General features: G+C 42.5%; 1 protein-coding gene across 2 annotated transcripts in view; it reads right to left on the reverse strand.

Annotated features, from left to right (window-relative positions):
• GRIN2A (glutamate ionotropic receptor NMDA type subunit 2A) overlaps positions 1-25,612 on the reverse strand; it is a 431,280-nt gene that overhangs the window by 129,777 nt on the left and 275,891 nt on the right. For both annotated transcript variants that reach the window (XM_043914296.1, XM_043914297.1), the window contains one exon: positions 14,987-15,101. In XM_043914296.1, the coding sequence (XP_043770231.1) occupies positions 14,987-15,101 (115 nt within the window). The remainder of the gene's footprint in view (positions 1-14,986; positions 15,102-25,612) is intronic.

The following is a 25,612-nucleotide window of genomic DNA, read 5'->3' on the forward strand; positions in this document are numbered from 1 at the left end:
GGTACAAGGTAAATAGATCAGCAGTGCGCAAGTGGTGGGTTTGAGAGTGGTTGACCAGATGGATGGATGAAAGATGGTTGGTCAGATGGATTGATGGATGGATGAATGGATGGACAAATGGATGGTTTATTAGGTGACTGGTCACTGGACGACTGGCTGGGTGGACAGATAAATAGACATCATATTATATCAGACACTCATTGTTAATAATTAATGTCTCTTGAGAGTCCCTTGTACTGCAAGATGTCAAACTAGTCAATCCTAAAGGAAATCAACCCTGAATATTCATTGGAAGGACTGATGCTAAAGCCGAAGCTTCAATACTTTGGCCACCTGATGCGAAGAGCCCACTCATTGGAAAATACCCTGATGCTGGGAAAGACTGAAGGCAAAAGGAGAAGGGGGTGACAGAGGATGAGATGGTTGGATGGCATTACTGACTTGACGGACATGACTTTGAGCAAACTCTAGGAGATAGGGAAGGGCAGGAGAACCTGGCGTGCTGCAGTTCACGGGGGCGCAAAGAATCGGACACTACTTAGTGACTGAACAACAGCAGCAAAGGAGTAAGATTTGAGTCTGCTTAGAGCAACTCTCATTCCTTCCTTCCACTCAGCTTCCAAGGCAGATAATGCCAACAAGAGCCTCTAGGTCCTTTATGAAAATTCCCATCATTAATCCTAGAAACTGTGTCAAGTATCTGAATGAGCACCAGACTAGAAGACCCACAAGATCTAAATTTGAATATTTTCTCAGCTACTGAAAAAAAGGCCACAAAATATCTCCAAATCTTCCCTACTCAACAGTTACAGAATACTTCATAGGATTATCATTGTCGCTCAAGTAGAAGGGTAAATATAAAGCCAATATTGTAAGGTTCGGCTTATAACAGGTGCTCAGGAAATGCTTATTATTTATCTGCATTATATTCAGAAGATGACTAAAGTGAATCTCCTTATGTTTACAAACTTATTTTAGAAATAGCCCATCTTTTCCCCAAATGAAAGTTCTCTTGCAGCACCAATAGAGCAAACAGATAAAGCCTTACCATCTCTGCTTAAAGCTGTATTCTGTCTCATTAACCCCAATCCACTCAGAGGCCCTTGTGATACTCTGAAAGAACGTAGCATTCCAGGGAACATAGTTTAAAAAAAAAACAAAAAACAAACAAACTTTCCCCAAATAAAGGAGGAAGTCTATTCTAGGCTCTGCAGTGTTGACTAAAGCCTGGTATCCATTCTCTCATTCTCTCTCTTCTTTCCGCCCTCCGTCCATCTCTTTCCCCTCTATGACAGGCTCTCAGGGCTTTGCATTCATCTACAATACAGATGAGTTGATGACCCAGTCCGAAAATAAAAATGGTTTTCATCTGTCTGTACAGGAGTTTCTAGAAATACTTCTGACTGAGAGGCTGTTTGAATAATTTACTCATCTGAGATCATTTCAATAATCTATTCACTCATTTTCATAATTGATGGCAATGGCAAATGATCAAGGGTATGGTTTTTGTCTTACATTTATATCATCTGTCAGCTTAAAAATGCCCCCATCACCCTCAGACAGTTTCCTTATCAAGCTGCATTTGTGAATTGGGTAGAGATGGATACTGCAGATGACATACTGGTTAATTCTAGCTCTATTATAATACTGCTTCGGTTCAAATTCTGCCTTCACTACTATATGACCTTGGGCAAGTCATTCATCCCATGCAGCTATCAATTTCTCTCCTATACAGTGGAGCTCTAATGATAACTTGGAAAGCAAGGAGATCAAACCAGTCAGTCTTAAAGGAAATAAACACTGAATATTCTTTGGAAATACGCTGGCCACCTGATGTGAACAGCTGACTCATTGGAACAGACCCTGATGCTGGGAAAGATTGAAGGCAGAAGGAGAAGAGGAAGATAGAGGATGAGATGGCTGGATGACATCACCGATTCAATGGGTATGAACTTGGGCAAACTCCCGGAGATGGTGAAGGACAGGGAAGCCTGGCATGCTGCAGTCCACAGGGTCTCAGAGAGTCGCACACAACTTGGCAACTGAACAACAACAATAACTGGAGCTGGCATTTACTGATCACCTACTATGGGCTTCCCTGGTGGTTCAGATGGTAAAGAATCTGCTGCCTGCAATGCAGAAGACCTGGGTTCGATTCCTGGGTTGGGAAGATCTCCTGGAGAAGGGAATGGCTACCCACTCCAGTATTCTTGCCTCAAGAACCCCATGGATAGAGGAGCCTGGAGGGCTACCATCCGTGAAGTTGCAAAGAGTCAGACACGACTGAGTGACTTTCACTTTACTATGTGCCAGCCAGTGTTTTAAGCACTTGACATACTATTTTGCTTAACTTTCCCAACAACTCTTTGAGGTAAGTACTATTATCACCTTCCTTTTACATTATGAGAAAAAATGCAGAGGATGTTGTGATATTTAAGTGAAATAAGGCATTGAAAACACTCTGCATGGTGTCTGGCAAATAACAGGAGCTCAAACTAATGGCAGCTGCTGTCTCCTTGATCCTCACATCAATTAAGAGCACCATCGTTGTCATGGCCATCATCATCAATCATCTTTATCAACACTCCCATCAACGCATGTTCCCCTAGAGATATATTTTCTATGAACTGCTTTTTAAAAAATTTTAGAAATCTAGAAAACTATTAGCAGAATATTGCCTTGCAGAAAAGCATAGTTCAATCTGTGCTTTGTGGAGCTGGACTTATGTTACAACTGCAAAAAGAGAAAGAAAGAAAAATAAACCATGCAAGACAGAAACACACACATGCACACAAGAAGATGACATCACTCATTTCACTTTGATGTGTTAATTTGCTAGACACCTACTGTCTGCTCCCCACTGTGACTAACGCACTGTATACCACATAGGTATTTAAAAGAGTCACTCTAGGGAAGTCAGAGGATAATTTTAAATCTTTTGTAATGGCTAAACTTTCCCTCTCAGGGGCTCACATCATTTGAGAAACTTAATGATCATTATCTAAGGAAACAAATGAAATTTCACACAGCTTCTGCTAAGGTAGTGATATTACAAAACCCATCTTACAAAAGGGCACTTAACATTAACATTAGCCGTGGATTTTTGGAGAATAAAGGAAATACAGAGAAAGGGAAAGAGGGGGAGAAGGAGGGATGAACCATGTCACTTACAGGTTCATGTTCTGTCAATTGCATGACAAATTTCTTCTGGAAATACTCAGTCCAGAAATGCCAAAGCCCAAACCCATGCCTAAAAAAAACTTATTTTAATCTGACTGACTTCTCTCTTTCATGAACCTCTCAGCAAATCATCCAGTCAATGCCACATGCTTTCATTCTGCCTCTGAAATTTCTCAGATGCCATTGCCAATGCTTCTGCTCACACCCACATTCCCTTTAACCTGAGCTACTTAAATAGCCCCTTAGAAAATCTCCCAAAGACTCATGCCAATCACTGCTTCATTTTTAAAGAAGCGGTTTAGTTTATGTCTAAGGGAGTAGGCTGTGGGGTTCATATCCTGGCTTTGCAACTTACTAGCTCTGTCATCTTGAGCAAGTTCCTGAATTTCTCGGGGTCTTATCCCCTACATGGTGCTTCCCTGGTGGCTCAGATGGTAAAGAGTCTACCTGAAATGCAGAGACCTGGGGTTCGATTCCTGGGTCGGGAAGATCCCCTGGAGAAGGAAATGGCAACCCACTCCAGTATTCTTGCCTGGAAGATCCCATGGATGGAGGAGCCTGGCAGGCTCCAGCCCATGGGGTCGCAAAGAGTCGGACACAACTGAGCGACTAACACTTATCCCCTACATATGTAAAAGAGAACAGCAGCATCTGTATCAGAGTGTTTATTCGAGGGTTAGGAAAGTTAATATATTTGAACGTTTAGCACCCTGCATGTTATCATCAGTACTGAACAAGTATTAGCTAATACTATTATTATTTTTATGTTGTTCTCCCATTTGGCCCCTCAACAATACTCCTGAGATGACTCCCAAAAATAAAACCCCACAGCCTATAATTCAAATTCCAGCATGGTCCTTCATTCCCATAATTTCCCTTTGAACAATCTGCATTCATTTTCTATTGTCATGTAACAGATTACCTCAAACATAGCTACTTGAAACAATGCCCCTTTATTACCTCACAGTTCTGTAGGTCAGAAGTTCAGCCAGGCTCAGCTGGGTTCTCTGCTTGGGATCTCACAGGGCCAAAACCAAGCTGTGAGCCAGCTGGGCTCAGAGCTGCAGGATCTGGGAATAATGCACTTCCAGACTCATTCAGGTCATTGGCAGAGTTCAGTTCCTAGAGGTGGTAGGACTGAAGTTCTTATTTCCTTGCTGGCTGCTGGCCAAAGTCCAAACTCAGCTCCTAGTGGTCACTTACATTCCCTTTCATGTGGGCCCCTCAGTCCTCAAATCCAGCAGTCAGACCATTCCTGCTTGGGCTCAAATCTCTCTGACTTCTTCTCCTGCTATTAGTTTCAGAAAACTCTCTACTTTTAAAAGGATGATGTGATTAGGTGAGGCTCTCCCTGCTAGCAGTCCTTTTGATTAACTCAGAATCAACTGAAAAACTTCTTTTTCTATCTAACATAACAGTCACAGAAGGCATGTCTCATTATATTCACTTTCCAGGAAGAGAGGATTACAGAAGAGTGAGGGTCATTGGGAGTCATTCTTAGAATCCTGCCTACCATACAAGGCAGAATGCTTCAGACTCACTGAACTCTTCCGCAAATGAGCTTTGGGCATGCTTGCCTCTGGACTTTGGCTTTTGATGGTCCTTCTTCATGGAAGAGCCTCCTTACACGTGTCCAGAAGGTCTAATCTGAGACCTTGTTCAAAGGAGAAGCCCTCTGTATGGATGCCCTTGATCCTCTTGCCTACACATAACAGATCCCTTCTCTAAACACCACACACTTCTAGATCAGAGCATCTTCCGTGGCACATTTCATACTGTCTTGTAGTTCTGAGCATCTCCTCGTGCCCTATGACCCTCTAAAGATGGTCTGTGTCTCACTGTACCCCTCAACAGTGACTTGCACATAGTAGGTACTCAGGAAATTTTGTTTGATGGAATGAATGTGTGACTAAATAAGGTTTATATGCTCCAAATTCAACCATCTCTATTTAAAGGGGATGGATTTAACTGAAAAAATCAATCACTTAATAACTCAATATTTACGGAAGACACACCAGGTGATAGGAACTGTACTGTATCCATAAACAACACTTTACTTGGCATTGTTACTGTCCCACTCAGCAGAGATTACTCTCGGTGCAACAAGACACCACTTTGCTTATTTCCTTTTCTCTTGAACCTCTGCTCTTAAACATTGCTACTAAGCAGTGTATTCCAAAAGAAGAAAGACACACAAAGGCTAAGAAGCAGGAAGCCTTGATAACTAGGATGACCTAGATCAAACCACATTTTTTTTTTCAGGATGACAAAGAGTAAATTCATGTCCTAAAGCAGTAGTTCTACATCTTTAATGGGCATCACTAGGGGAGCTTATGACAAAACAGAATCAGAAATGATTCTTCCGTAGGTTTGAGGCAGTGCTAATACTTTGACATCTTTTCCACGGTGACTCTGATATGGCTAGCCCATGGGATTTTATTCGGTCATCTTTGGGTGTTCTGTTGAAGAGCTTGAGATGCAAGAACAACATAGAAATACTCACAAAATAAAAATAATAACCAAAGTAATAACAGTGCCACACTTGTAAATTGACCATATTAAAAGATGTTCCTCATTTGGAAAGGTTCATGAGAAAAAAAGTTCTTTCATTCTCGTATCCATTCTACAAATAGTTACTGAGCCTCAGCTACTGAGTGCCAGAGATAGAATGGCAAAGGAAGAACCTGAAAACAAACGGTATTCCTTCAACGCTTGTCACAGCCAGAATTCATGGCTTCATCAATGCGCCACCATAGTTTTTCTAAGCAAAGCGAGCACATAGGAGAAGGCATAACGTATTTCTGGCTGCTTGTAGGATATGTAAACAATGCACTTCAGTTTTAACAATTTGCACAATTGCTCTATCAATTGTCACTTACTGGTGTCTTCTCAATTACAATTTTCCTCCACAATTTCTTCAACAAAATCATTGCAGTATGTGTGTGCAGATGCCAAGCATAATGTTTGCATAAATACTTCCGTCTTTTAGCAGGATGAACCTTTTGGCAGGTAATTGATACTGCACGCACACACACACACACACATATGCACACACACACATAAGCAAACACACACATTAGAAATCCGCACGTGAATCATGAGACTCATTCAGCCATCTACGTTAAATGTGATGGGAAAGTGATAGAGGGGTAGTTGAAATAGAATGATTTAGAAGGGAGGGAGTTACAACTTTTTATAATGAGCAATCCCATCATGAAAGAACTGCACCCCATGTATACATCATTGTGGGTGACAGCCTCAATAGAGCTGGTAACACAATGATATGCCACAGCCAGAAGAGGGGATCAATCTTAGCTTTTTTTAAGATCTCCTTTATCATATCTGTACTAGGAATTCTTTAATTGTCATCTGCTTCATTATGCATGAGATTCAGAGACAGGGTACAATTCCCTACTTCAATGAGCCAGATTGGAAGGTGGGAACTTCTGTAGAAAGAAAAAGACAGAGCACCTGTGAGATGTGATAAATGCTGACACCCCAGGTTCCAACTGGCTGGGTTTGAGTGGAACCTGCTGCATCCAGTGAGAATAAGGAGGTGGTGTCACTCTATGGACGGGAGGAACTCCCTTCATTTCCCCTCTAAAATATCCCTTCCCACTACCCGTTATTGAGTATGATGTACGTACTAGGAACACAGCCTGTGGGGTCAGGCAAGCCTCCATTCACATCCTGCTTCTGTCACACGCAGGATCTGAACCTAGTCCCTGGCCTCCCTCAACCTGAATTTCCATTTATGAGGCAAGGAAAAGAATACCTACTGCAGATGAGGTGTTGAAATGACTAAATGAGATCATGGATATAAACTGCTCAGCACAGTTCTTGATATAGAGTAGATCCTAGCAAATACTGGCTGAAGTCAGCATTCTCAGCAGATTGTAGAGAGGCCCTTGTAGGCACAGGAACAGTGCCTTATGGTGAAACTGAAGAAACACGTGGAAGGAAGAGACCTTTCCCTGGTGGGGCTCACAGTCCAGGTGAAGATGAATGTGCAAGTAAACAATTACAACGTAAGTTGTTCACACTCTTAGGGGCTAGTATATAGGTTAGGACAAAGTGGAAAGGACTCAACTCACTTTGGATTATCCAGATGAAGAATCAATGGAAGGGGTGTCCTTGGCAAAAAGAGGAAAATGTTCAAATAGATAGGATCTGAGACAGAGAATGAGCAGATGACAAGCAAATATAAGGGCTTGGAAGATCTTAGGAGGATAAGAATGAAGCTTTCTTTTGAAATATCCCACCCTCACATTCTCCCACAGAGTTCAAAAGTCTGTTCTGTATTTCTGTGTCTCTTTTTCCATTTTGCATATAGGGTTATCATTACCATCTTTCTAAATTCCATATATATGTGTTAGTATGCTGTAATGTTCTTTATCTTTCTGGCTTACTTCACTCTGTATAAGGGGCTCCAGTTTTATCCATCTCATTAGGACTGATTCAAATGAATTCTTTTTAACGGCTGAGTAATATTCCATGGTGTATATGTACCACAGCTTCCTTATCCACTCATCTGCTGACGGGCATCTAGGTTGCTTCCATGTCCTGGCTATTATAAACAGTGCTGCGATTTATGGTGAAACAGATCACCAGCCCAGGTGGGATGCATGAGACAAGTGCTCGGGCCTGGTGCACTGGGAAGACCCAGAGGAATCGGGTGGAGAGGGAGGTGGGAGGGGGGATCGGGATGGGGAATACGTGTAAATCTATGGCTGATTCATATCAATGTATGACAAAAAAAAAATAATAAATAAATAAAAATTTAAAAAAAAAAAAAAAGAATGAAGCTTTCTGTGATGGGACCCACGAGAACAACCATATTTGGGAGAGGAAGATGATGACTCTGGTTTTGAACAAGATAAAAGTTGGAGGGTTATGGGCTGTCCATGTTAGGGGTGTCCTGGTGGCAAGTCTGGTAGACCAGAAGATCTGGGCTGGAGACAAGGCCCTGGGAGTCATCACCGTGTGGAAAGCAGCTGAGACCAAGGGCACCAAAGAGAATGCAAACAGAGTGGTGAGATTAAAGGAAGCCGTGGATGCATGAAAGACCCTCAGTTTAAGAAGATGTAATCATGGGTCTCCCTTCTGTCTTCTGGGGCATCTCTATCATCCTTAATTAGCTTCCCTGGTGGCTCAGATGGTAAAGAATCTGCCTTCAGTGCAGGAGACCAGGGTTCAATCTCTGGGTCAGGAAGATGCCCTGAAGAAGGGAATGGCTACCCATTTCAGTATTCTTGCCTGGGAAATCCCATGGACAGAGAAGCCTGGCGGACTACAGTCTGTGGGGTCGCAAAGAGTCACACACGAATGAGTACACACACACACAACCCTTGTCTGTATGTATGTTACATTTGTATACACACACACACACATATTTTCATTTTAAATCTGATATAACCCTAAAATGGTAAATGGAATTATTTCCAAAGGATTTTTTCAAGTAGTTAATAAGAAAGTGATTCAATGTGGAGAAACCCAACCTATTACTCAATGTTCCCACCCTCAAGAAGATCTCCCCGACTGACCAAGTCAAGCCCACCCCCTTCTCTCTGGAGATGGCTCAGTCATGAGCTACTTGGGGAGAGGCGGTGGTTTCCTACCCATCTTTGTCCTCCACCCAAGTGCAGATGAAATGTTGGCCACTGAGTTGGCCCACAGAGGATACTGACTGTATTGGCCCAGGCTGCCACTTCGCTTGTATTCAGGACATTATTTTCAAGCACCTCTGGGCTCCAATATTTTGGCCACCTGATGAGAAGAACTGACTCAATGGAAAAGACCCTGATGCTGGGAAAGATTGAGAGCAGGAGGAGAAGGGGATGACAGAGAATGAGATGGTGGGATGGCATCTCTGACTCAATGAATAGGAGTTTGAACAAACTCCGGGAGATAGAGAAGGACAGGGAAGCCTGGCGTGCTGCAGTCCGTGGGGTCGCAGAGTCAGACACAACTGAGCTACTGAATAACAACTGGCAAGGCTGGGACTCATTCTGCTCCAATGCAGAGCGAAGCCGTTGGAAAGGGGGAGAGACGCAAAGGGCGTGGAGGTTCCAATATGCCGGAGGGAAGCCTGCTCAGCCCTGAGGCCCGTGTCTGCTGAACATAAGCAGGCTGTGCCCGGCATTGCAACCTTCCACACCGGCTGCACACAAAGGCCCAGCAGAAAGTCAGTGTCCCTCTATGGGCTTGTCATGTTTTCCAAGACACCCTCATTACCCGCTGCTGCTTCCAGGGATGCTACTGCATGACCTCGGAGATGAAAAGAAATCTCCTCTGAGTCCCAGACTAACAGCTCCCCCCTTTCCACAGGCCTTCTCCTCTGCTGACCTGCCTTATCAGACTATGCTGCTGGGGGGGCGGCTTGCAGGATAACATGATGGGTATTTACCTGCTCTATTGGCTTCCTCTTTCTTCAAGACAGAAGCACAAGGAGCTATTTCTGAAGCACTGGATCCCCTGAGCGCTGAGAGAACAGACCAACTACAGGAAGCATTTGTACATTCTAAGCTTGACTCAGCAGCAAGTCCCCAAGCTGCCTTTTTTTTGGGAAATTGCTGTATTTCAACAGAAATTTGAAGGAGGACACGCCAACTATTAAAAAGGTTTTTTTTTTTTTTCTGTAGATGGAAATGGAGTCTATCAAGGGCAGCCTTCTTTTATGCAATATTATCAACTGCACTGCAGTGACCTCCCTTGTAAACATGCTTCCTGGCAAACGAGCCAGGTCCAAAGGCAGCAAGGAGAATTCACAGGTGTGAGCCGAGCCTGACCCAGGACTGGTGAAATCTGACCAACGAGAATGATTTTACAGCTCTGAGAGTGATCCTCTGACTATTTAACTTCAAAAGGTGGAAAAATAACCCCCAAGTGTAACCGCCAAAGGCAGACAGGCTTGAGTTCTCTACCTCCTATTATGGATAAGAAAAAGAAAGTAAGTTGCATTTTGACTTTCCATTTGCAAGAGGAAAGAGAAGCCAGAATTTGAGGGATGAATAAAAGAAAGTGAGGATACAGGGAAGCATTACAAGAAAGATAAATAAAAAGCATGTTCAAGGTCTTAGATGCATACAGGAACCAACTCAGACATGGAGCTGTGAGCCACTTAGGACGGTGGGCTATGGGGTACATCAGAGGGAAGAATGGAGCTAACTCCTGGGGACAGAATCCAATGCTGTCCTGAAGCATCACCAAAATGCACAAAACCCCACCCCAATCCCTCTCCACACACACTAGAATCTAAGCTCAGTGAATCAGAAATTGCTTTCTTGTCTCTTCTGTTCCCTGACAGACTCCAAGCACCAAGAATGGCATCTGGCACACACACCAGGCACTGAATACACATTTGTGGAAGGGATGAATCAACCAAGTTGTCACTCAGAGCTTGGGTGTACCACCTAAAGGAAACACCGTGCAAGTGTTCAATAAGCAATGGTTATTGGTGTTATCAATAGTATTCATGTCAGGGAGTTGAGTATGAAAACTCAGTAAACATTGGTAATTAATTGTACAGGGTATCTCAGTTTGAATGGCTTCAAAACATATCTTTTAATTAAGATACAATGGCATGCAGTAAAATAATCAGACCTTTTGTGGTGGCTTGATGGATTTTGACAAACGTTCATGACAGGGAATATTGTCATAACACTAGAAAGTTCCCTGTGCATTTTTCCTATTAATTTTCTCCTCCACAAAAGCAACCATCATTCTGATGTGTGCATGCTAAGTCACTTCAGTTGTGTCTGACTCTGTGTGACCCTATGCACTATGGCCCGCCAGGCTCCTCGGTCCATGGGATTCTCCAGGCAAGAATCCTGGAGTGGGTTGCCACGCCCTCCTCCAGGCATCGTTCTGATATCTGACCCCACAGACTAGTGTTGTCTCTCCTTGAACTTCATACAAATGGAAGATGATATACAGTATCATCTGTGTCTGGCTTCTTTTGTTCAACGTAATGCTTCTGCAATTCATCCACACTGTTGTGGGTATTACAAGCTCACAACTTATTCATGTAGCAATCCATTTTATGGGTTTCCCTGATAGCTCAGTTGCTAAAGAATCTGCCTGCAATGCAGGAGACTCTGGTTCAATTCCTGGGTCAGGAAGATCTGCTGGCGAAGGGATAGGGTATCCACTCCAGTATCCTTGGGCTTCCCTTGTGGCTCAGCTGGTAAAGAATCCACCTGCAATGTGGGAGACCTGGGTTCAATCCCTGGGTTGGGAAGATCCCCTGGAGATGGGAAAGGCTACCCACTCAAGTATTATGGCCTGGAGAATTCCATGGACTGAGCAACTTTCATTTTCAATCCATTTTATGAATATATATAATATATTTATCTATATCCTTGTTGATGAATCTTTGATTTCTTCCTGATGTTTTGCTATTATGAATGTCTCTCACAAATATTACTTTTGGGGTATATGATTACATGTCTTTGCAGTAAATACCTAGGAATGGAATTGCTGGATCATACCTAGGAGTGCTGGATCATACTGTTAGCCACTCAGTCATGTCTGACTCTTTGTGACCCCATGGACTGTATCCCACCAGGGTCCTCTGTCCATGGAATTCTTCAGGCAAGAACACTAGAGTGGGTTGCCAGGAGTAAATACCTAGGAGTGAATTGCTGGAGTGAAATTGCTGGATCATAAGGGCTTTCCTGGTGGCTCAGATGGTAAAGAATCCACCTGCAATGCAAGAGACCTGGGTTTAATACCTGGTTGGGAAGATCCCCTGGAGGAGGGCATGGCAACCCACTCTAGTATTCTTGGCTGGAGAATCCCCATGGACAGAGGAGCCTGGTGGGCTACAGTCCATGGGGTCACAAAGAGTCAGACATGACTGAGTGAACAAACCACCACATGTTCTTAACAACACTTGGTATTGCTGGTCCTTTTCATTTTAGCCAAGCAGAGGGTATGAAGTGGTAGCTCACTGTGGTTTTAATTTGCATGTCTCTGATTATCATGGATGTTAAGTATGTTTTCATGTATTTAATGGCCATTTGACTAAATTTTTTTGTAAAATTCCTAAGTCAATCTCCCATTTTAATTGTGTTGATTTTCTTTTTATTATTGATTTATAGGAGCTCTTTATATATTCTGGATATGAGTCCTTTGATTCAGATTATTTTTAAAAAATATTTTTTCTGAATGTGTGGCTTGCCTTTTTCATTTTCTAACAGTGTCTATACATGGGCAAAAGATTTAAATTTTGATGGAGTTCAGTTTATTACTTTTACAGTATGCTTTCTTATAGCTCAAAAATATCTTCCTAATTTTCTCTTATAGAAATTTTACATTTAAGTCTGAAATTTAAGTTTTTGTGTATAGTATGAACTGAGTCAAGGTTACTTTTTACTTGTTTTGCTTTTTTTTTCCACTAAGAATATCCAGTTGACCTAGCAGCATTTATTAAAAAGGCTTTCCTTTCTCCCATTGTTATAATTATTCATCAAAAATCATTTGAATATATATTTATGAACCTATTTTCATTATCTCATCATTATACAAGATATTAGCTATAGAATTTTCATAGATAACTTTGAATGTTATCCTCAGATTGAGGAATGGCCCTTGTTTATCGAGAATGGCTATTGGTACACACGCCACATGTAAAATAGGCAGCTAGTGGGCAGCGGCCACACATCACGGAGCTCAGCTCGGGGCCCTGTGATGACCTGGGGTGGGGGGGATGAGGGGGTGGGAGGGAGGCGCGTGAGGGAGGGACACATGTATACACATGGCTGGGTCATGAGGTTTGCAGAAGAAACCAACACAGCATTGTAAAGCAATCATATTCTAGTAAAAAAAAAAAAATAAAAAGAAACAGATATCAGATTTTGTCAAATGCTTTGTCTGCATCTGTTGAGATGATTATATAATTTTCTCTTATTATGTCAATATGGCAAATTATATTGATTTATTTTTTGATGTTAAACCAATTTTGCATTCCTAGAATAAACCCCACTTATCCATAATGCAGTTTCCTTTTCCAATATATTGCTAAACTATGATTACTAAAACACTGAAAATCTCTATGTAGATTTGCATTATTTCTTTTTAAAATTTGATAGATGGAATTTACAGTGAAGCCATTTAGGCCTGAAGTTTTGTTTTTCTAATGGGAAGGATTTTAGTTTTGAATCAAGTTTCTCAGGAACTATTCACATTGTCTATTGGCTTTGTTGATTTTTCTCGATACTTTATGTTCTACTTTGTTGATTTTTACTCTTATTATATTCTTCCTCTACCTCATTTGGGTTTAGTTTGCTCTATTTTTTTTCTAGTGCCTTAATGTAGAAGCTTAAATCGTTGACTTTACAATTTCCTTTCTATAAAATTATAAGCATTGAAAGCTATGGATTGCCCTCTTAGCATGTCATCAACTTAATTCTTCAAATTTTGATATGTTGTGTTTCATTGTTGTGGTTTAGTTGCTAAGTCATGTCCAAGTCTTTAGTGACTCCATGGACTGCAGCCCACCGGGCTCCCCTGTCCATGGGATTACCCAGGCAAGAATACTAGTGTGAGTTGCCATTTCTTTCTTCCAGTGGTCTTCCCGACCCAAGAATCGAACCTGTGTCTCCTGCATATATTCTTGTCATTAATTTTTATTTCAATGCTGCTATGGTCAAAGAATGCACTGGGCATATTTTAACCCTTTTAAATATACTGAGACTTATTTTAGGCTCCAGCATATGGTCTACTTTGGTCACTGTTTCAAGTGCACTGGAAGGAATGTGAGCTTGGTAGCTACTGGAAGTAGCAGCACCAACTCCAAAGCTTCCTCTTCATCATCCCCCCTGCAGGAATCTGTCACTGGCCCCCTACCCCAAAGGCAAAGCTTCTGTTTGCACAGTACTGTCTTCTGATCCTAGTTAACTATGATATGACTTCCACACTATACCCCATGTCTTCCTCCCCCTGGGTCTGATGTGCCAAGTGAAGACAAACCTTGGGCTGCTAAAGTGGTTCGGAGACGTGGCACTGCTTGTATAAAAAGAAGTGATAATGATTTAGTCCTTTTTCCTTTTCATTATCTTTTATTCTGCTTTCCATGCGATATTGTGATGACTAATTTGAGAGCTGAGAGTTGAGTTATGGGGGAGGAGGAACGCCACTGGGCCAGATATTGCCACTATACTCACGGGATCATCCCCAAACTCCCTGTGAAATCTCTCCTCTCTGACTCAGGACACGACTTGTGTGGTATGTTAGATAGCTTTTCCTATACACTGAGTTTCTATATTTTTTAATAGGTAACATACATGCGCTGGAAAATGTGCTTTACAAGAAACAGAACATCCCTCTCCAACCCATGACTTGAAGAGCAGATACGTTTAAGTTTTAGAAATGATTCAACTCAAAGCAAAAGACCAAACAAATGAAGATATAGGGGGTTCACTCATAGGGCCGAATGTGTGACTATGGTACCAAGTTATGAGGCTTAGACAAACAGGTGTGATCACTGCCATAGAGTCAATACTTGCTACTGTAAGGATGCAAATCAAACTTCACTGACTTTAAATTATTCCAAGTCTTTCCAGGATGCTCCCTACTCAGATTTGTGAACCCAACGCAGAGAACAACACACAACTGCCAGAGTTTACCCAGGGAAAGCACCTCCATCGCATCTGACAGTATCTGTCTGTCTTGATCCCAGTGGGGTCCTGAGATGGCATCTGGAGCCGCTCAGGGGGAAAAGCTTTGCGAAAAGGAGGAGTTTGAGCCGGCTTGTTGCCCATACTCTCCTGCCTCCCCTGCATTCGGCACGGGGAAGGATGCTCACCTTTTCCCATTCACGGTCCTTGTTCAGCACGATGACCACCAGTCTGGGGTGCACCTGGTAGCCTTCCTCAGTGAAGGACAAGTCTTTGCCATCCCACGTCACATTGACCATAAATCTGGAGAAAGGAAGAGAGAAAGACAAATGTTTAGGGGAAAATCTAAGAGGTTTCAGACACATGAGCAGATGCCACCATCCGTGTAACGCTGAGAAGGTGTAAACTCATTGCCAGCAGCATCTACCTGTGGAAGCATTGGTACCATGCAGGTTCTGCTAATCTCCATGCACTCTCTTCTATGAGTCTGTAATCAGTGCCAGACTCCCCAGTTCTGTATAAGCTTTAGTAACTGGTTGCAATTAACAGATGAATTGGAACATTTTTGTCCTGTCAGACAACAGACCTTTGTTCAATGATCTTCTAACAAGAGGATCTGAAAGCATGTTTGAATAAGCTACTGTAAAGGAAACTGCTTGCTCACAAGCCACATGGTATACAACATCAAAGAAATGATATCCCACTAATTCATTATTCATTCCACTAATATTTATTAAATATTTGCTACATGACAACAATCAGCTAGTTGGCTGGGGATAAACAAGGAAACAGACGCAATCCCTGCTCTCCAGAAGCTTATAGTCTAAGAGAGAGGACAGGCATTAATTGGTTAATCATAGATCGATGACAAGTGTTGGGCTTCCCAGGTGCCTCAGTGGTAAAGAATCTGTCTGCAATGCAGGACACGTGGGTTTGATCCCTGGGTCAGGAAGATACCCTGGAGAAGGAAATGGCAATCCACTCTAGTATTCTTGCCCAGAAAATCCCATGGATAGAAGAGCCTGGTGGGCTACAGACCATGGGGCTGCAAAGATTTAGACAAGACTTCATGATTAAACAACAACAGGTGACAAGTGTTATGATGGTGGGGGTGTGGGTGTATGTGCTCCATGAAAGTGAAATGGGGGTCAGACCAGGCTTCTAAAAGGATGTGCAGCTTGACCTGAAGGATGAGGTAGCATTAACTAGATAAGAAAAGACATAAGCATACTCCAAGCAAAAGGGGCAGCATGGGCAAAGGCCCTGTGGTAGTGCTTACCGAGGGCTGAGTGCAAACCAGTGCGGCTGAAGCAGAGAGAGCCAAGGGCGTGTGGGGTGTGGTGTGGGTGAGAAGGTGAATAGGGGCAGACAGTGCAAAGCTTTTCAGGCCATTTAAGGAGTTTTGTCTTTGCTTTAAGACAATAGAAGGACACTGAAGATTTTAACAGGTGATATAATCAGACTTGCAGGTTGTGTAGAGAACAGGTTTGCAGAGGATCACAGTGAGTGTGGGGGGCCAGTCACAATGCTCTTATTAATCCAGGTTAGAGATGATGTTGGCTTTGACCCCAAAAGAGGAGGAGAAGGAAGAGCAGGAGCAGCAACACACAGGACCCAGTGGAGAAGTTTTCAGCAGGTATTTAGGGACAGGTCAGATGTGACGGTGGAGGAGAGCAGCATCATCAATGGGTCTTCAGTGCCTGCCCTATACAACATCCATCAGTTATCGTTATCACAAGGGATGCTTGTCTGTCTCACAATACTCCATCTCTGACCCTCCCGCCTCAAAACCACTTGCCTGGAGTCTGGTTCAGCTCTGACGTGAAGCAAGACAGAGCTCACTATCAGAATTTGGGAGGGAAGGTTCTCAGGGATTCACATTTCCTTTTCAGCTTGAGAAAAATGTGACGCTGTTAAAGATGTCCGGAAAACGTACCACTTAGCAGATAGTCAGTAAATGCCGTATGGTGGTAAAAAGCAATCAAACACCCCCAGAAAGGCAGGGTATCTCAAAGCCGGAGCATTTTCTGGCTTTATAGTCCCTGAACAACAAAAGCAGCCAAAGAAGTAAAATACTAAGGACGAGGACTAGACTATAAAAACAGTTCCACGTAGAGTGACTGGCCTGATTGACCATATGTCTGCCCCTGGGTAGTCACAGTGTACAAGACCCGACTGTGTCCTCTGGGAAAGAATCAGGTCTCCAAGGTGAAGAAACCGGGGGAAAGGCAAAGAACATTTCTGTGTATCCATTCAATGGACTCTTTGAGTCCTTAAAAAAATCATGTCTTTCAAGCAAAGTTAATGGCAGGAAGATAATGCTCGCTGCTTACTGTTAAACAAGCAGAAAAGAAGATAAAAATAGGGTTTGTCTATGCCTGGAAAGATTCCAGGTACTTTCTATTTTCTTTTGTGTTATGTTTGTACTCTCGAAATTTTCTGCAAATACTTTTTATTTTTAACAAAGATACTCTTTGTTTAAACACAGAAAAAAAAAATCAAACACTGCTCTTCTGGAAGAGGGAAAGAGCAATCACCATCCTATCTGGTACATCTGATCATTTCCCAGGAAGATAATTTACAGATTCAACAGCTATTCACTGGATGTCTATTATGTGCCAGGCCTTACGGCGAGTCCTATAAATACAAAAATAGAAAACACAGTGCCCATCCCACCCCTTCCATTCTCACAATCCAGTGACATAGACACACAAACGTTGCTAGCATGTAGACGGTCACTCGTGTACCGGTGCTCTGTAAATAGGAGGAGTCGTGAGAATGTGGAGGGAGGGTCCCTAACGTAAGCTTGGTGATGTAGGGAAGGCTTTCTGGGGAATCTTCAGGAGCAAAGGGGTTGACGAGAGGTGGGGAAGAATATTCGGAGCAGAGGAGTCATCTTCAACAAAGAAGAGTCAGCAAAGGAAGTGACAGATGCTACAGAACATAGGAAATAGCTTAGTAAGAACAACAGGTAGTGGAATGCGCCCACAGAGCCTCTCTGAAGCCAGAGCATAGGGGCCTCAAGTGTCTGGATTTTGTTCAGAAGGCCGTGAGGATCATGGAAGGTTTTGAGTAGAGGAGAGACTCACTGCACATAGGAAACTGCAAAGCCAAGGGCGTAGACCCATGAAACATCACGACGGAACACCGCCCATGGAGTTTCAGCATAGAAACCACAGACAAAGCCCACCAGTGGACTTTATCTGGGCTGGCAAAAAAAAAAATCCATCCCCAAGTTGCTCTGTATCTGCAGTCTAAAACTCATGGTTAGGCCAGCTGACTGACCGAGGGGTTGTGCTTGTTTTAAGTGTAATCCAATAAGCCCTTGAGCCAAGTTTTGATTATACAATAACTTGAAGTAACTAGAGCTCAGGTCAGTCTACCTAATGCCCCAAATGTAGGTGAAACCGAGAACTTGAGTCCATCAACAAGAGCTTTGGAAATATGTAGCTCATTACGTGTTTGGAAAAGCGGACGAGGGGATGAATCCTTGGGTTTTTGACTTGGACACCTGGCCCAGGGGGCGCCATTCACAGGGTTACGTTGTGTGAAAGGATGTCGCTTGTCACTGCTTTCATCTAGGAGCTGGCATGCCCTGTCGAGCACCTGCTCTTCTTCCGATTTGCCAGTTGAATCTACTTAAATCTCTTTCTTCTTTCATTCCCCACTTCTGTTTCCCCCACTCGTTCCCTTGCCTCCCATTTTGTAGTGAAATCAGATAGAATTAGCAGGGACATTATTTAGACGCAATTTCTCTTCTTCAGATTATATGGAAACAACTGTATGGAAATTACGACACTCCAATTGTTCTGTGTTTCTTTAAGATTCAATATTCTGGGCCAATGAGTCCATATACTCAGTGTTTATATTATCTACCTTCTTTCCTTCCTTTCTTTCTAGCTTTCTTCCTATTAAGAGTCTTCTGTCCCTTGGGAGGGGAAAAAGCCCTCTAACAGAATTTCTTTTGCTCAACAGTAATTTCATTATGAAGTTGGCAGGGAACAAGTAACCTATTACCTTCAATTCTACCATCCAATTTCTAGGAAGGACAATCCATATTTCCGCAGGCTTTCTTCCCACTTAAATTTTACTCTAGAGAAAAATTCTTTACCCAGGGAAAAACCATTCTACACCCCACTGCTTGGTCCCCATTAACACCTGCTGGGCACTTGTATTAAACAGTAAAATCTTATCACTGTTTTATCTCTCGAAAAATTGATTACAAACTTTTAGTGACCAGATAAAGTATCAGAAATTCTGGCTGCTGCTAAGCTTCGAATTACATCTTCGATATTTCCGTCAGGAGCAATAAACACATGAGGACATGCTGGCAAAACGTGGATGTGGGGAAGGCTCTGATGGTTTGCAGAGGACCCATTTTTGTATTATTATTGTCCATTGATTGTAAAGTGCCAAGTTGTTTTTAATCAGTGATACACATAACAGAAAATACGTAAATTACATGATGCACATACATACAAGTTTCAGGTGTATGAAGCTGAAGTCCCAGGTGAAAGAAACGTTTCTCTGTTGCTTGTATTTTGTGCCCTATGAATTGTTGGCGTATGTGGGTCAGAAACAACATGGAAAAACATGGTGGACTGTTTTTCCTATATCATCACCACAAAAAAAATTGGGTCAGAATCAAGCTCTTTCTAGATCTGCTTTAATACAGTAGCCACCAACTACAGGTGGCTATGGAGCCTTTGAAATGTGGTTAGTGTGAATAAACATGTGCCAAAAGGGCATGACACAACTGGATTTGGAAGACTTTGTATGAAAAAAAAAAGTGTAAAATCTCATGAATAATTTTATATTGATTTCATGTTGCAATACTTTAGACATGCTGATTGCAATAAGATACATTATTAAAATTAATTTCATCTTCTTTTTACTTATTTGAAGTGCTACCAGAAAATTTAAGATGATAAATGGCTTACATTATATTTCTACTGGACAGCTATTCAGGACCGTCTCTGGTGTCTTGTGTTGTTTTCTTAACCAGTAGATCCATCATGAAGGTAGGACCTCATCTGACTTGTTTTGTGTTTTATTTCTAGTGCTGAACAGAGCGCCTGGCACATAGGTGGTGCTAAAACAAACAGGTGCAGAATGAATAAAAGAATGAATTGCTGTCTAGCAATTGCTGGGATCAAACCTGCCTCTGCTGCTCCCCAGCTGTGTCTCCTAGGGTTGTATATTTAAAATTCTCTGAGCTTCCATTTTCCTTGTTTATAAAAACGGATCAGGTTAAACCATATGAACTAACTGTGATGGCTTCGTGTGGTTTAACCCAACAGATCCCTAACTCCCAGGTTTTGTGAGTGGGATAAGCAATAGTTCATAGAAACATACAGTCCAATTTCTGGTACACAGATGTTGCTAAACTTTTACGTAAAGCTTCCATGCATTTTTAAAAATAGTTTTCTACTCTGACATATTTCCTAACACACTGCCCCAAATGCAACCTCGTTGTTAGTCCCTGAAAACCCAGGCTTATTGCTGCCATTCCATTCACTCATGGCCAGAGTATTTTCTTTTTGTCAAAAGCCAACCATATGATATCTGCTTTTCTCTTTCTGACTTACTTCACTCTGTATGACAGATTCTTGGTCCATCCACATATTAATGCATACATGTGGAATCTAGAAAAATGGTACAGATGAACATATTTCCAGGGCAGGCATAGAGACACAGCTGTAGAGAGCAGATGTGTGGATCCAGTGGGGGAAGGAGAGGGTGGGAGGAATTGGGAGATTAGGACTGGCACATACACACGGCCGTGTTTAAAATAGGGAGCTGGCGGGAAGCTGCCGTGCCGCACAGGGAGCCCAGCTCGGGGCTCTGTGATGACCGAGGGGGTGGGGTGGGGGTGGGGGGCAGGAAGGAGGTCCAGGAGGGAGGGGACACATGCACACTCACAGCTGATTCCCATCTTTGTATAGCAGAGACTAACGCAACACCGTAAGGCAATTATACCCCCCCAAAAAAGAAAAAAAGTCATCCATATATGGTCTGCATCTGTCCAATTCTTTGAAACCCCATGGACTGTAGCCCACCAAGGTCCTCTGTCCATGGGATTTTCCAGGCAAGAATACTGGAGCGGGTTGCCATTTCCTCCTTCAGGGGATCCTCCTGACCCAGGGATCAAACCCGAGTCTCTTACATTAGCAGGCAAGTTCTTTACCACTAGTGCCACCTGAGAAGGCCAATAAAAAAAAAGAAAGAAAAGAAAAAATAAAAGCCATCCAAATATGGGCTGTATAAGCTTTTAACTATTACTTAAAATGTCTCCTTCCTCCAGTTTCTATTTTCTCTCTTTTGCCTCGTAACTCTCCTTTAACTTCCCAAATTTGATTGTTTGCAGTGTTCTCTAGACATATTTATTATTCACTATTTCCCTTCAGACTTTAATTCCCTTACAGTTTCATAAATGCCACCATAACCCTTCAGTGTGTCTCAATTTTCAGTTAATTTTCCATTTGCTTTGCTATTTCCCTTGTTCCCCAGGCCTTTCCCCGAATCACACTATCGCTTAAATGCCTACTCAGACTGTTTTGGGTGTCACCATTTTTTTCATTTGTCATCTAATGTACATGTTTTGGAAAACAGAATCACTGTTTTCTTTAACCTTTTTTCAGTTCTCAAGACACTCACGTTTTTACAAAATGTTTTGGCTGTTTCCAGCTTCCTCCTGGTGGTTTGAAATCCCTTCCACTTGGATGCCTTTCTCAGCACCTTCTCATCCTCCATTAACCCTTCCCTTATGGGCATGAATCCTCTCTTTAGAGCAAACTCGTGGAGCTTTTATCACTTTTAATTCCCAACTCCTGCCCCACATCATCCCCAAATACATCCTCACACCGTTTCCTTTCAGCGAGTCTCTGATGAGTGTACTTTCCTCTTTGCCCCATGCTCAGTCTCATATATTCATTGGTGGTTTCCAGTTTCCCTTGAATGATGACCAAAGGCATGACCACAGAGCTGAGACTTAAATGTCAGGACTGAAATATAATAACTCCAACACACAGATCTGCATAATCCAGGCCAGCAAGGCATTCAAAACCGGCTCAGAAACTATAGCATTATGAAAAAGCAAAAAAAAAAAAAAAAAAAAAGAATAAAATAAAAAACTGGGTTAAAAAAAGAGAGTATTTATTCTTTATCAAATTCCATTGTGGCCAAATTAAAAAAAAAACATAGTAATGTTAGTTGTCAGCTAAGCAATACTAATTTTTAAAAAATTAGAACAGGTAAGGTAAGCTCCATAAAGGCAGAGATGTTTCTTTTGACCACTGTGATTCTAAAACACCTTCGTGTCTTGCAGTACGAGCTTAAACGTATTTGTTGAATAAAGGAACAAATGAATGAGTGGCCACAGGCCACTGAGATCTTGTTCATTCAATGTTTATTTTCTGTGCAACTGTAGAGAGGCAATTCTGCAAGACGACTGCTTAGTTTGGGAATCAGAAAGCTCGGGGTTAGAATGCAGTTCTGTGGCTTGCAATCCCAGGTAAGTCTCCTAAATTCTCAGAGCATCCATTTCCTCTTTTGTAAAAGTGAAGTTATAATGGCCACATCTCTGTGTAATCACAGGGCTTACATTAGATGAAATTTAACGAGAGAAGGTATGTAATGTGACCAGCAGAGTGTCTGGCACATAATGGTGTCTGGTAAATGATGGCGGCAGGGGTAGCAGTAGTTGTCATGGTTTCACATAATTATCTTTGCTCCTTCTAAATTTTGAAATTAAAGGGCTTTCTCTTAGATGCTGGAGGATCACTGGGGCTGCTAATCCCTGTTTCTGAAGGGAGGCAATGAACCCTCCAGGTCCCTACCCCAGGCTGATCTCATTGCTCAGAGCTCCAGGTACCCCTGGACTGGCTTATGGTGCAAGGGTGCTGACCCAGATGCCAGCCTGCCCTTCATGTCTCTTGGGCTTCCTGTCTCTCCTTGGTGAGCACACCTGAGCCAAGGGCGATTTTTGAGGCCCCACCTACTGTCTTTTGAATATAACTTCTAAGTCTAAAACATGGACTAAGTTAGGGCAAAGCTTTCTCTAAAAGTGTGACTATTATATTCATCCCATCAGTAGACAAGATGCCTGACCCATCTGGCTAAAAGTCTGCAGTGGCAACAGGATCTCTGGGGTAGGATCTAACGTTCAGCCGCTTAGTGCTACCCGACTCTTTTGCAACCCCAGGGACTGCAGCACAACCAGGCTCCTCTGTCCTCCACTATCTCCTGGAGTTTGCTCCATTCATGTCCATTGAGTCGGTGATGCTAACCATCTCATCCTCTGCCACCCTCTTCTCCTTGTACGTTCCATCTTCTCTAGCATCAGGGTCTTTTCCAAAGAGTCGGCTCTTCGCATCAGGTGGCCAAAGTACCGGAGCTTCTGCTAGAAGATCAAGCCAGTCAATCCTACAGGAAATCAACCCTGAATATTCATTGGAAGGACTGGTGCTGAAGCTGAAGCTCCAATACTTAGGATCTAATAACAGCTGTATTAGATCTAATACAGCTCACTAGTAACTCTACTTTATCAGGAGTTATTGGAAGACGGAGGGTCCATTAATAAAGCCGCTCTCGGGATCTCTTGCTCCTTACATGCCTGGTTCTCTTAGGAACCTGGTGGAGGATGTGGAAGTTCTTGAAATTCTGGATAGCATTTTGTAACACTATCAAAATAGTACTGAATATGTCACCATGAACCCCTCATGACTGCCTCATCTAAGCATTTGGGACTGACTGGCACAGGGGTCAGTGGATCCACTCCTTGCAATGAGCATCTATTCCAAGAGAGCTGGACAAAAGTAGGCCACGTGACAGGCAGTTTCTACAGGCTTCCTAGATCACCTGTGTCTATGCTGTCAGATTATTCAGGATCTCAAACAGGCAGATGTACATGGATACTGACTCTTCATCTTCCCCAAATATGCAGAAAGGATCAATTCAAGGTGTGACTTTATCCAAGAATCTCTGGGTATTCCCCATCCTAGAACTTAGGCCCCATGAGAAGAGGGGAATTTTCTCTTTTGTTCTCTGCTGTACACTCCTTCCAGAACCTGGAACAGTGGTTGGCATGGAGAAGCTGCTCAGTACATATTAATGGGGGAAGGAAAAGTCGATGAGGTAACGAAGGCAGGGGAGAAAGGTGGGGGCAGATTGTGGGGCTTCTGAGCCTCCATCATCTCGTGAGCCCATCTCGCGTAGTAAATGTCTTTCTCTATATAAATATCTTGCTAGTTCTGTTTCTCTGGAGAACCCTGACTAATACAACCCGATACTACCATCTGCCAGAAGAACTGTGAACATAAAGCACAAAATCTGTGATAAATGTGATGCAGAAAGGGCCCCCTGTGCTACTCATCACCTGCACAACTTTATCTTTGGGCTACAAAGTCCTCGAGAACAGGAGTTCGTAACTCAGTACCTTGAACTCTAGGAACATCGTCAGGTAGAGGGAAGGGCAGCTTAGGGATTTGCAAGCTGCAGTTGAGTTTTAAATCCACCATGGTTGATGCTGTACCTTTAAGCAAATCATCCAGCTCGCAGGAGTGAGGGGAAGCTCACTCCTGTGTCAATGGGGAAACCACGGCTATCTTAGCCTGCTCACACTGTTATAACAAAACACCATACACTGGGCGCCTTAAACAGCAAGCACTTATTTCTCAAGGTTCTGGAGACTGGAAGTCCAAGGTCAAGCCCCAACAGATGCAAGCTCTAAAGAGGATCCTCTTCCCAGTTTACACACCACTTTGTTGTGTCCTCACATGGCCAAAGAGTTGGATCTCTTGTCTCCTCCTTTCTCAGGACACTAATTCCATCATGAGGACCCCACCCTCACTACCTCATCTAACCCGAATTTCTTCCCAAAGGCTCCACCTCCAAATAACATCACACTGGGGGTAAGAGCTTCAGCATGCGAATTTGGGGAGAATGCAAACATTCAGTGCAGAGCAATTACACAGAGTTAATGAGAAGTTTCATGGTGGTGGAGCTAACAGGTAGGGTTGACGTCCATAAACGGTATAAACAATTATGCCAGTTTTCCCAGAAGTGAGAGATTTCCTGGGGGATGGACCATTCAGTGCTAAAACCAGGACCTTAAGTTATGGATCAAAAATTAAGAGTTTGGTCCAGTAAGCAACACCTCAAAAGCACATCTACAGAAAGGTTTCAAATTCATTTACCAAACACATAATCAATTTAAACAAATATTGAGTAACTGCTATATGCCAGCAACATGCAGGAGATAAAATGGTAAGTAAAAAAAACATGTGGTCCTTCCCATGAAGTCACTTAGAGTTTAGCAAAAAAGCAGGTATTATACAATAATTCCAATAAATGGTAACGTATACGCAACTAAAGTACGTGATGCTATAGGAACATTAATCTCTCAGAATACTGATTATTCTTCCATTATTCCATTTCTACTTGCTTTTTTTTCAGTGAAAACACCAAGTTAAGTTCTCTGAAAGAGTAAAAAATTCTCATGTTTTCCAGCGACATATATACGCTGTGTAAAATAAATATACACATATATACACATGTGTAAAATAAATAGCTAGTAGGAACATGAGGTATAGCACAGGGAGCCTGACTTGGTGCTCTGTGACGACCTAGAGGGGTAGGGGAGTTGAGAGGGGATATATGTATACACGTAGCTGATTCACGTTGTTGGACAGCAGAAAATAGCATAACATTGTAAAGTGATTATTTGCTGGGAAAAAAAAAAAAAAAACTCTCATGCTTTCCAGGTATAAAATAGGACAAGTAACATCAAGGACTAAAATGGATTAGATGCAAGA

This window comes from Cervus elaphus, chromosome 10 (genome assembly GCF_910594005.1).
Source record: "Cervus elaphus chromosome 10, mCerEla1.1, whole genome shotgun sequence".
Taxonomy (NCBI): Eukaryota; Metazoa; Chordata; class Mammalia; order Artiodactyla; family Cervidae; genus Cervus; species Cervus elaphus.